This window comes from Clarias gariepinus, chromosome 26, assembly GCF_024256425.1.
Source record: "Clarias gariepinus isolate MV-2021 ecotype Netherlands chromosome 26, CGAR_prim_01v2, whole genome shotgun sequence".
NCBI lineage: Eukaryota > Metazoa > Chordata > Actinopteri > Siluriformes > Clariidae > Clarias > Clarias gariepinus.
In genome coordinates, this window is record NC_071125.1 from 8,179,927 (window position 1) to 8,192,933 (window position 13,007).

General features: G+C 35.8%; 1 protein-coding gene across 1 annotated transcript; it reads right to left on the bottom strand.

Moving 5' to 3' along the window:
* Positions 1-1,264: 1,264 nt before the first annotated feature.
* steap4 (STEAP family member 4) lies at positions 1,265-10,845 on the bottom strand. The gene is made up of 5 exons (XM_053488312.1): positions 10,525-10,845; positions 9,503-9,948; positions 4,086-4,613; positions 3,304-3,468; positions 1,265-1,575 (listed from the first exon to the last, which is right to left on the bottom strand). The coding sequence occupies exons 2-5, from the start codon at positions 9,944-9,946 to the stop codon at positions 1,303-1,305; spliced, it is 1,410 nt and encodes a 469-aa protein (XP_053344287.1). The 5' UTR covers positions 9,947-9,948; positions 10,525-10,845; the 3' UTR covers positions 1,265-1,302.
* Positions 10,846-13,007: the final 2,162 nt, after the last annotated feature.

Below are 13,007 nucleotides of genomic sequence, written 5' to 3' on the forward strand. Positions count from 1 at the left end.
AATGACACTGAGAGTGGTTATCAAACCTTTAGCATTCTGCTCGCAGGGAGAAATTCTCAATGTATTAACAGTACTGATCTTTTATGCATCATTAAATGAAATACTATAAAGTGCTGTTAAATGCTCAGTTCTCATTGGCCAGAAGTATTTATTGTAATGTCAAGGCTCTACATAAAGTATGTTTGTTGTGAGTTGATTTTTATTTATTATTTTTAGAAGGAGTGTTTAGTGTTAGTACTTTGCAATATATAGAGATATAGATTTAGCTTTCCGCACAGGGTAATCTTCAAGACAGGGAGTTCCGGTTTCTCAACAATTTGCCTAGTATTTCTTTTTAATAAACAGATTCTGGTGAGTATGGAATTAGAATGTAAATAATAGCAAAAGAACATAACTGTAATCTAATAAAAAGTACATCATATTGCAGTATTATAAGAGGAGTAAAGCTGTTATGAACTTCTAATCTCATGGCTTTTAATTCCACTATGCACCAGACTGAATCATACCAGTCTATTGTTGATTATTTCCCTTAACATCACACCCTGACATGTTTTATTCCTGTGTATTGTTACTTATACAGTACCAGTCAAAAGTTTGGACACAAGTTTAAAAACATTTGAGAGATAGATAGAGTGATACTGGATATGTTAAAACTATGGGAAAAAAACAGATATAAAATTATGTAATTAAGATAACAGTTTGTTATTATCTTAAGATATGAAGGTCGGCTGTTCTGTAATAGTTCTTCCAAGAACCATCAAGCACTATGGTGAAACTAGCTCTCATGAAGACCATTCCAGGAAAGCAAGACAAACACATACTGTACCTCTGTTGCAGAACAGTTTATTTAGAGTTACCAGCAACAAAAATCACTAATTAACAAACAGCACCTCAGATTAGAGTTCAATGCAGGTTATTTTTTGATGCCTTTAGCATTGTTTTACAATGTAAAAATAAATATAAATCAGAAAAGACCATGGAATTAAAAATTGTGTCCAAACCTTTGACTGGTAGTGTATGTTAAACCTAGATTAGAGTTCTAAATTATACAAGCAAAGTAACAACCTGATAAAGAAAAAGATCTAGGCTGTTTTAATATTTTTTGCCTAATTCTATTCTATAGATGAATAAATTGTGCATCTCTACTTTACCTTTATACTTGGACAAGTAAAAACATATCAAATACTCTATTGTATCAGAATGGTTAATATTACATGTGAAGTGTGCCAATGGAGGAATAACAATGCGATGCCAGCCATCTGGATAACGTATGCAATATAATATAATAAAGTGAAACATTGTTTATAAAATGAGTGGTTGACTGCTCCTTGCATTTTTGTACATCCCAGCATTACCTGGTCTCTCCCACCCCTGGCGTATGCGAGTGATAGTACGGTCTATGCACGGCATAATTAAGACTGTTTTTAAAACCAAAACAAAGCAGGGAACCACCAGAGCCAGCATATAGCTTGATGGCATCCACCATTTGTAGGCTGACGCGTGCAGGAACTTGTCCCATCCATACAAGAAGCCATGAGCAGTGCACAGCAGCAGCGTCAAATAGCCTAGTTTGGACTGAAAAGAAAAAAAAAAGGAAAAGTCAGCAAATATTAGCATACAAACCCTTTTTTTTAAAATCAGTATTGAAAAGACTTTGTTAAAGCAAAATACAATGACATGTTAAGTATTTGACTCCTAGGAAGCAATCTTGTATTGATCGTTTTGCATAAAAGAAATCAAGATATGCAATGAAAGTTTGCTTTCTAGTGTAAAAATTTTTCTGCAAACTCAGTAAAGTTTAGATCATTTTACTGTAACTAGAAAAAGATGAATACTTGTGTATGTAGGTATGTAGGTAACAGTGATATTTTAAAAAACAAACCTGGTTACTTGCAATCAAATCTTAAGTATAAAAAATGCATTCATTAAAATTTAGGAAAGTTCAATTGATACTTGAAAAACAAAAGAAAAAAGCCCACTTTACATAACCAATGCTTGACCCAGTTTCCCATAACAAAGGACTATTTATAAAGAAACTAATGAGCTGCCTCGGTTCAGGTGAGCTCTCTCATCACCTGACCGAAATGCATTCTGGGAAACTGAGTCTAAAAACAAAAACTACACAAAACAAGATTTCGGACGCCCTCTAGGGGTGATACCTTACAAATGCAAAGCTCTACAACCAGTAAAAGGCACAGAAAATACCACTTAACTTATAATTTGGATCTGTTAGCATAGGGTAGTTTACATCCATTTATAGCTTTGATAGTATGAAATCAACCTGACGGCTCACAATGTAAACAATGCAACATCCCTTCACTTCCTTTGTATTTGTTTAGATCAGTATTAACTTTAGATCAATTAATATTTAGACACAGTACTTTGGTAAGTCTATAAGTCTATAACATCATATACAGTTAAACCTTGGATTGCGAGCATACTTTGTTCCGGCAGTGGGCTTGTATACCAAAGCACTCAAATATCAAAGCGAATTTCCTCCATAAGGAATAATGGAAACTCAGATAATTTGTTCGACAACCCAAAAATATTCATATAAGAATTATTAATACAAAATGTAAAGTAAAAATAAAACAACGCAACATGCACTTTACCTTTAAAAAGTGCGTGTGCATGTGTGTGTGTTTTTGACAAGAGCACAGGAGAAGTGAGGGGGCTACTATGTAGAACGACTCCCTCCCTCCTCTTGTCTTACCCCTTTCTTCTCTCAAATAAAGCAGCCCCCACCCTCCCCTCAAATAAGAGTTATTATGTTATTATACGAGTCTCTTACTCAGCATGGAAGATGATTACCCATAATTCCGTATAAGAGAGAAGAACCATTGGCTCAATTGTGATCATGGGACGCTTTGCAGACAAATCAATCCAAGGCTCCACTGTCAACTAACAATAGCTAGCTTGTTCCTTCAGCACTTCAATCTTCAGCACTGTACTGTAATTTCTATATACTGTAGTATAAATGTGTGTATATATATATATATATATATATATATATATATATATTATATATATATATATATATATATATAAAGTAGGCATTCAATCCTGTAATTGTAACAATGCAATTAAATTAGCATTTTGGGAGTTCTGACAAAACAACAAAAGACTTTCATGGAGGTTGTTCTGCTTCCCACATTAAATTACCATTTACCAGGCATTTCAAATAAAATTTCCCATCTAATGAAATAGTTGGGTTCACTTTATTAAATATCCTTTTTTTCATTTTATGTTCATATAAAATAGTTCTTAAACACAAAATTTCCACAAAGTCCTGTTTTTTTTTACCTGTATAAAGCGGAATTCTCTCCAGTTGAGAGAGTTGCTGACAGATGGGAGTGATGTGATTCCTAGTAAAACAAACAGCACAAATCCCAGCATTCCCATGGACAAGTAGGCATCAGAGCGCCAGGCCATTATATCACTGAACTCGTATGTTTTATTCTCTTTAACCTATAACACAAACATTTATCAAATTAATCTTTGTGAAATGTTATACATTATAGATGAAACATGACATTTGTTAAAATATGTATTCAAAAAATGTCCTACTATTGGGTGATTTATACTGTATAGTGTATATAAAATGTAATGTATATGGGTGATTCCATTTTTAAGATGCTAACAAAACAAAAATATAAAAAAAAATGTTTATGTAAATAATTAAAACTCTGCAGGAGAGGAAAAATCTTGCTCTATAAAAGGTGAGGGTTCAAGCTCAGCAACGCCAGACTTGAGCTATAATGTAAAGTTATGTGCCAAAACATATAATTCTTCTACTCTACTTCTATTCTAAATCTTTTAATTTTTTTATTTTTACATGCATAATTGTAAATAAATTATCAGTGGAACACAAAGGGCACCCTGACTGAGAAATCATTCATATGCAGGCAGATACTTTTAACCTGTTGACATTTTAATCTTTGAGAAATCGTTTTAAAAAATAGAAATTTAACTTTACATTGTCTATTTTTGCACCGACAACCATGAGTTCCCATTGCTGTTGTTTTTGTGTACTATATACATTATATATAGAATATCATATTTCATTTATGCTCATACAGTCTTACCAGTGAAATATACAAGTTGGCCCTTTTATAGAATACGTAGTATCTGATGGGGATCACCAGTGTGTACAGCACGTGCAGAAAAGCAAAAGCCAGTGCCAGTAATCCCAGCTGCTTCCTGCACAACATCCAACGATCCAGCCAGTCGGGAAAGCGGCGATATTTGGTTCCATTGTAAAGCTGCAAGAAAGCAGCAATGATACCAGGTAGGTAGCACAGGGCCAGCATCACCAACGCGACCATAGGAAACACCTTATTAGCAAGAGAGATCATGATGCGAAAGGAAATGTCTTTGTTGTCAACGACCCGTGCATAGACAACATCGCGAATGAGAACATAGAGGAAGAACACACCAAGGAGTCCAGCACTAATACGTAATGGAAGTCTCCAAAGAGGAAAGAGTTGATGCGGGAGATCTTCCAGTTCAGACGCCACTCTCAGGGACCCTCGGTCAACTACAGTAAGACCCAAACTGTGGGATATGTCCGTCACTGCCTGCTTGGCATCTGTATTGTTTCCACAAATCAAAACCTGAAAAGATATCAGATTACTTTCTTATTTATTCAATCAAACCAAGCAGCAAACAATCTACTAAGCATGCACAATAAGCATATGACTAAATATCAGTACATTTATTGGGATCGAGCATATAATCTTTCACCCGGCTTTAAATTTAGACAGAAATAAATATAAGTAGTTTTAAATGTTAATTGTCAGAGTGATTGTAACTGCACATGAACAGTCACATGCATGCAATCGCATCACCATTTTCAAGTTTATTACATAATTTGTGTAGCTATTCAAATCTGCCAACTCTCATGCACTGAGTGTGAGACTCACGCAATCACTCATCTTCACACACACTCACACCACACTTTCAATTTCTCACGCTTTCATATTCATAACAATTATTTCTTGAAGATGCAAACAAAATCACTAAGCTCCAGCCTCTTTCTGACAGGTCGGCTATAAACGGAACGGGGCCCTGTCAATTTTTTCTCTCCGTGTGAAGAGAAATCAAATGGGTAATAATTGGATCAGTCATAATAGCGCTGAACAGATCAACAATATAATAAAATAAATCAATATTCAAATGCATTTACAGAATGCAGCAAAAAGTTACACACCAGCTGAAGATTTAAAGAGGGTGTCAGGGCAGTGAGATGGTATTATCAAAGAGGGACATAAATGTGATAATTTACAGTGATATATTCAAATATTTGCAGTGGGTTAAAATATGTAGCACATGTTTAAATAGTAATAGTAATGCAGTGTTGATTGTTTTTGTTATTATTATTATTATTAGTAGTAGTAGTAGTAGTAGTAGTAATGCATTGTTTGGTTGACCTTGACACAGAGAATTTTCTCTGTCCTGCGTGTAAATAATTTCACAGCCATCAGGGGTGTAATAGTGGTTTAAAGAGGATTAACTACTTAGGGCCCCATGATGGGGGCTCTTGTAATTCTGTAAAATTTTTTTGAGAAATATGGATCAAGAACGGATCAATAAAACTACATACTGTATGCATAGGGAGTTCTTTGCTACACCCCTGCTGGCCTACATGGAGCTGCTGGAGAGCATGTAGGCAATTACAGTACCCCCCATAACCCCCACCCCCCCACCCCATTATTCCCCCCCCACACACACACACCAAAAAAAATGTTTTGGGTGGATTTTTCAAATGTTAGTCGTAACAACTGGAATAAATACAGTCAAATGCATCTTTTGTTATACTTTACATCTGCAATGCTAAAATATGCAGAACCTAAGACATGCAAGGTGAGGTGTATGAGAAGTGTAAGACATAAAGGGCATGTGCAACAGCTGTGCAACAGCTGCATCGCGTGCAGAACCAATGCACTTATTTTCAAAATCCTACTCCAAGGTCTTCTGAAAAATTGGCAGCTCCCGTATGAGAAATTAAAGTTCTGTTGTTCGGTTGTCATTGCCTAGCAAGTCTTATGTTGAGAACAATTATGACCTTGAGTGAAGTAGCTGAGGTTGATTTGTTAAAGCCATTCATAGACCATGCTTACATTGCTGTCATTCCAGACCCAAATGACAGAAGACAAAAAAAAAAAAAAAAAAAGATCAGAAAATTCTTTACCATGCTTGGAAAAGCCAAACAGCTGATTTCTTTATAAAACTCTTCTACTAATTAAAAAGTCTTTAAAACTTTTACAAGATGTGTTTGCGTCATTTGGTTTTTCACTCATTTGAATGGTAGCAATCACCCTATGAGTACATTTTGAGCTAGGGTTTGGATATGTACTCATCTTCACTGATCTTCACAGGGACATGCTCATACTGATAACACATTGTGGTCACAGACTCACAGAGCAAGGTCCCTATTGCTTGCTTGGATTCAGACTCTGTGAACCTGATCCTGCAAAATCCTCTGGTGACCAGCATCATTTTTTTTTGTTGCTGTGACCATGTTTTTCTGATAATAAGCGTAAGAGTAAGAGTGCTCTATCCCTTTGTGATTTCCGTGCTTTGATTCTGTGTTCGCATTGTATTGGTGAGATCGATGTGGATGCATGAAACTTTCTTACAACTGAAAAACAAGTTGCATTTCACATTTTTTTTTAAAGTGAACTATTATTTGGATACAACAGTGCTAAAGGTATAACAGAAGATTTACTGGATACAGAGATTTCACAACTTCCGCAAACATACCAAGAGGATGTTCTGTTTGGGGGTCATATTTGGGTAAGTGTTTGCAAATTTTCATAAATTATTGCACAAGGCTGTTTTGTAGATCATTGGTTACTTTGTACTTTGCTCGGCGAATGGTTGACATATTAATTGCAGATTGCCGTTTCAGTCTTTTTATTTGCTTAGCATTTTGCATTCTCTGATTGTTAAAACACATACAGTAAATAATTGGATACTTAAGACAACACTTTACGTTCAGTGTCTCTTGTAAATTGTTTCGAAATTAGCAATCAAATCTCAACACGGTGTCATTTATGAGGCAGTGCAGTGGTGTCTGACCGCCTTAATGATCATTAAGCAGTCAATAACAAATCCGCCATGCAACAGTACAGATCTGCTGGGGTTTTTTTGCTCGTAATTTTTAGGAAGGAGTGGCCTTGAATTAATGTATTAAGGCCACAAAGTAATTAAGTTTCTTAAAATCTTTTTCATTGCCAGGAAATACTTAACTCATGACAGCTATTGCATTTTAAAATAAGTGAGACATTGAAATCAATTAAATTAGACCACTGTGTCTACAGCAACAAAAGCATAGAGAAGATTAATAATACTACACTTTGCTCTAATCTTAGGATGAACATACTGAATTAACTGGCTCATATCACTTCAAGCGAATTCTCAGAGTGAATAGCCTTTTTAATCTTTCCTGCCAAATAATTAACTGATTGTCACATAATAATGAAATTCTCACTACATATTAAACCACAGGATCAAATTACATAACCACTGGCAATAAGATACTTATTTTATTTCATCTTTATCTAATTATCTTTTTCTATTTATTTTCTTTTTGTTTTGTTTTATTTTTTATTTTATTTTGTTATTTCAATTATAACACTTAAATATAACCCACCTCAACAAAGACGATGATCCATTTTCCTTGTGATAGTCACACACAGAATTTAATTTGTAACAAGCATGCAGTTTAATAAAGACACTCCTTATCCGGTTTATTTTGATGTTTTAGATTCACTGTTGTGTTTTTAGTTTAAAAGTTTCATTTCCAGAATTGGACACATGGGCTACTTTGTGTCACCCATGTGAGTGCTGTTGTGTCGCATGTATCCACAGAGGGAAAAGTGACCTCTGTGTCCATTAAAGAGAATCAAGCTTATTAATGCTAAAATCACTATCAGTATAATTTAGTCTAATATAAAATATATCAGTATAATTTAGTCTAATATAAAATATATTCATTTAACCAATTCAATTGTACAGTGTTAATAAATTAATTGGGCCATTTATTTGAATATAAATAATTATAATATATGTACTGTAGGTGTTAGATTTTTGCCAGTACGATGATGAGACTGAACCATAAAAGTGGTGGACAGACCTCTAAATCTCATAAGTTTCTCTATATGTCTTAACACTTATTACACTTTAGAATAGCCTTAGTTAAAGAACTGTTCCAGTATTGAATCCTACAGTAAATAGCATCAAATGAAAAGCTTGTGCACTATGTAGTGTGTAGGATGCCTTGTTCCACACACCAAGTTGGGCCCTTATTCTGGGCTTAGAGAGGGATTTAGGAATCAGCCATGTGAACAAAGCGCTAAGGTGAGTCATGAAGTTAAGACGCGTTGGCAGAATCTCATGCTCACATAATGAAAGATCGAAACACAGCATGGATGGTTTATTATTAAGCAGACAGACAAGTGTTGTCTAAGATGACATAATGTTATCAGATGTGTTTTTGTGCTGAAAATGTTACCATGCCGAGTTTTGAATATGGGTGGGCTGAAGCACCCAACCCCCATAGCTTGCATTAATCACATATAACACGGCTCATGTGTATTTTTTCTTACCTATTGTTTTTATTAGTTTACCTATCATAGGTTTAGCAAGACTTTAAGTACTGTATTGTATTGTAGCTACTGGCAAAAATTAGCCAATTTAGCCAGAATTTTGAGCTAACAGGGTGTAATTTTCTAATATTAGACTGCTATTATGTTAGCACTGGTGACTCAGTGGTAGGTGTTTCGCCTGCCATGCGGAAGGCCCGGGTTCGATTCCCAGCCAGTGGCCAAACCCCAGTCACTGAATGCAGTGCCGGTCCCAAGCCCGGATAAAATGGGAGGGTTGCATCGGGAAGGGCATTAGGCATAAAACCTGTGCCAAGTTGTAATGCGGACCGGGTATTCCGCTGTGACCCCTTGCCGGGAGCAGCCGAAATACCAACAACAACAAGACTGCTTATATGTTAACACACTCTGGGTTTTGCATGTAACTGTAACTAATTAAAATGAAAAATGTGCCATTCTTAAATTAAGTGGTATAAAAGGGAAAGAATGTTGCTGAAAGTTATTATTTACTAACAATCTACAGGAAACACTCAAAAATGTGCATGAAACTAATACATTTTAATAAAGTAAAATAAAGAATAAATAAATAATAAATAAACAAAATAAATATTGGTCTACTCTTTATTTGTGGAAGAAGAAGTGAAGCTTAGGGCAATAATATGTGTGAAATATTGCATTAAATCCAACTCTCTCCCTCACTTAGTCTCTTTATTGCTTATCCTGTACAGGGTTGCAGGAGGCCTGGAGCCAATCCCAGAACTCCACTCATACAAACACCAGCCACGAGGCCAGAGTGCTAACCACCATGCCACTGTATCGCTAAGATACATATTATAAATACATGCTTTTGTGTGTGTAATATTGTGCAGATATTCAGTATCTTGCATGCAGCTTACCTGCCTGCTGGCATCCAGCCCTCCTGATTGCAGTGCCCAGGCTGAGATGGTATTGAAGGCTTTGACAACATGTGCCTTAGGAACCAGCATGCTTAGATACTCAGCATTTGATTCTGTATACTGATGCTTCTTCAGATTATTACTGACGTCCACCAGGACCTTTCCTTCAAGAACGGGGCTCAGACATGACAGCAGCTCGTAATTGTCTCGATGAATAGCCAAAAATATCACCCTTGCTCTTTGAGATGCCTCCTCTTGTGACATTACCTTGGCCCCCTTGGGCACCAGAGCAGAATTTTGTGGATTTCGAGATCCGTAGACAACTTCGTATCCTGCTTGAAGCAAGCGAAGCCCCAAAGATCGCCCAAAATCTCCCGTGCCAAGGATACATACCGTGCCTTGTTTGTCGTTTAGTTCGGTCATGTTTATGGCATCTGACTTCATGTCTACTCAAAAACACATGGTGTAGATTAGATTAGTTTGTAGGTTGGGCCAAACAGCAAAAACACATCAACAAAGCCAAAACAACCCTCACAGCAAATCAGGTGTAATTGCTGAAAAGCATGTGCAGTTTCATAAATCATAAAGATCTGATGGATGTTTATAGAAAACTGGAAAAATAATGTACAGTAAAAGCAAATGAACCTAGATGAATCTACTGATGCTTTTATCTATATTACGCTTAATATTCATCCACTAAGTTCAATTGTAAGCCGCTGCTTTAAATTGCCTGCCAAATGCATAAATGTCAATGTCCAATCAGCAAGTATGTGATTTTTAATGATGATTTATTAATGATAATTAATGTGGTCATGTTTTTAACATTGCTGGTTTGGTTTTAGTTTGTAAATTTCTTTTGCTCTAATAGCCACCAAACTATCAATTGTAAACAGCAGAAACCCGTATTCTTAGAATCACAATCTTTAGAATTCCTTGACAAAAGTCTAATTTTAATGTCATTTTAAAAATAGAATACATTCACCACTAATTAAAACCACACTTGGTGAGATTGCATTACTTACTTGTACTTGCTGCACAATAACTTCCAGGTGCTTCGTCCTGTCCTGTCTTGCTCTGCTCTGTTTCTAAAAACTTCCTTTACAGTCTCCCAAACTCTTTCAGTTTTCACCTTACAAATCTCCGAGCACTATTTTGTCTTCTTGTTGCATAACCTCTAAGTCACAGGTATTTTTAATAAACTCCTCAGCCAGTACAGTGTGATTCACTCTTCTTTATGCACCGATTTCCTGTAAATGCACAAAACAGGTTTGTTCTTCCATTACAAGCTGTAGAAATGACTAAGGAATGCTTCGTTCGCATATGTGTGTATGTATGTGTGAAGGTCTGCATGTACTGTATGTGTCACAGTGTGTGTGGTTGTGGGTATTTGTTTTTGTTTCTTGGTACCGCCTACAGTTCGAGAGGGTGGAGCAGAGCACAGGGTTGAGACATGTGGCTACTGGGAAACTCCAGATCAACAGAAAACACCGGGCTAATTCTTTAATTTCCCCTTTATTCCTCTCTTGCTTTATTTTTCTTAGGCCAAGCCCGTAGTGGAAGTCATTTTATGCAACCGTGGAATATCTGCAGCACCGATGCCTGCCAAAAGTTACAACACACTGGAAAAAGTTTTTTTTTTTTTCCCTGTTTTCTTTTTTTTGTGGCACTGGGTACCTTGGCACCTGACTGCAAATATTTCAGTGATCTCATATAATTATAATAAAGTTCAGAAAACTTTAATGAAGTATTGGACATGGTGGTGAACAGGGCTTTTCACTACAGTGTTTGCATCTCATGTACCTTTTACATAAGCATTGCATATCCCTTTGTCTCATATCTCTTTGTGTTGTAGCATTATTAGTATCTCTTTTTATTTATATTTTTTTAAATATTAGTCATTAAGTGCAACATAGATCCTAAATGCAGCAAAATCAGTGCTAGTGATAGTTCAAACTTTAAAAAAATAACAAATAGAATTTGAATTTAAAAAATTATATTTATATGGTTATAAACAACCAGCAACAGCCAGAATTATTGAAAGTCCAACAGCATTTGTCAATCATTTTTTGCAGTCAAACTTACACTCACACACATTACCATTGATTATTAATTTATATATCAGTAAATTGGTGACAGAATCATGGACATCCAAAAATATTTTGCAGATTGCTATTAATCCCCAGACACTATTTACTAGCCTTAGACCATGGTCTAGTTCCAAATGGTGTGTATACACTGATCAGCCATGACGTTATATTATACACTGATTGAAGTACCCATCATTGATGGAAAAGATTTTTTGGAAATAGTTAAATAATTAAATGTTTAAATAAGCTGAACACCTTTAATGTAATCGTTGATATTATAATTTAGGTTGAAGCCCATGTACATGCCTGCCTGCAACAAAGATTTCCCCCTTAATTTTTGTTTACTTTTTACAGTATATGGTTTTGGTTTCCACTGAATTGGTGGCTGAATATAAGGAAAACAAAACGTACCTAGTTCAAGGCAAGATTTTGAATCTACAGTACTGTTATTTTATCTTTTTACAATTAATTGAAAAGGAAAACATGGAAGAGTTTATGTTTACGCCTTAAGTTGTACATCTTTTGTTGTTAGACTAATACGCTCCCCGTTCGGTAATCAGAAGGGAATCACAGATGAGATATCAAGAAAGTAGGTTGCATAATGGGTAGAAGTAAAAAAAAAAAAAAAACCTCCAGCACATTAAAATTCACTTATACGGCTCAGTTCTGTTATTTTAGCTGTGAAAATATTTTAACTGATCCCAGTAAAAATATTCAGCTTAGCTTTCCTAATTAATATTGATTGGTGCAGGTGTTTGTTTACATTTAGCATGTATAAGCTTATTAGTAGTTTATTTTAAAGTACATTACTAAATTCAGGCAGATACCTATGAGGTTCCTGGCTCCACAGGACCTCTGGGTGTGTTCTCTGGGTCACTGGACGTTAGCAGTGGATCCTTCGGGTGCTGTGGGTTGCATGGTGGGGCCTCTGTAGATCATACTTTTTTGTCCGGCACATCCCATGGATGCTCAATCAGATTAAGACCTGGGGAATTTTGAGGACAGGTCGGTCGCTTTAGGCTCTTTGCCTGCTGGTCCCCATGCATGGCAGGCTGTGGTGCACTGGGTATTCTACTGCCTTTATGTCATGGCCAACATGGATTTTTTTTGTGATTCACCCTGTATTGGCTTTTCAGTGAGATCAGACCGAATGCGATATTATTTTGGTGGGCATTAGTGAGCCTTGGTTGCCATGACCTCGTCACCAGTGTACTTGTATATATTTCATAAGCTGTGTTATTGTGTTATGTTATGTCACTGTATGTGTATGTTAATTTGTGTTAATGTTATGGGTGATATGAGTATGTATATATAGTGCATCTCAATAAAACATTGTAATACCATGGAAAAGTTTTTTCTTAATTTAAAAAATAGGAGAATCATATAGATTTCTAGACTCATTGCATCTAAACTAATAT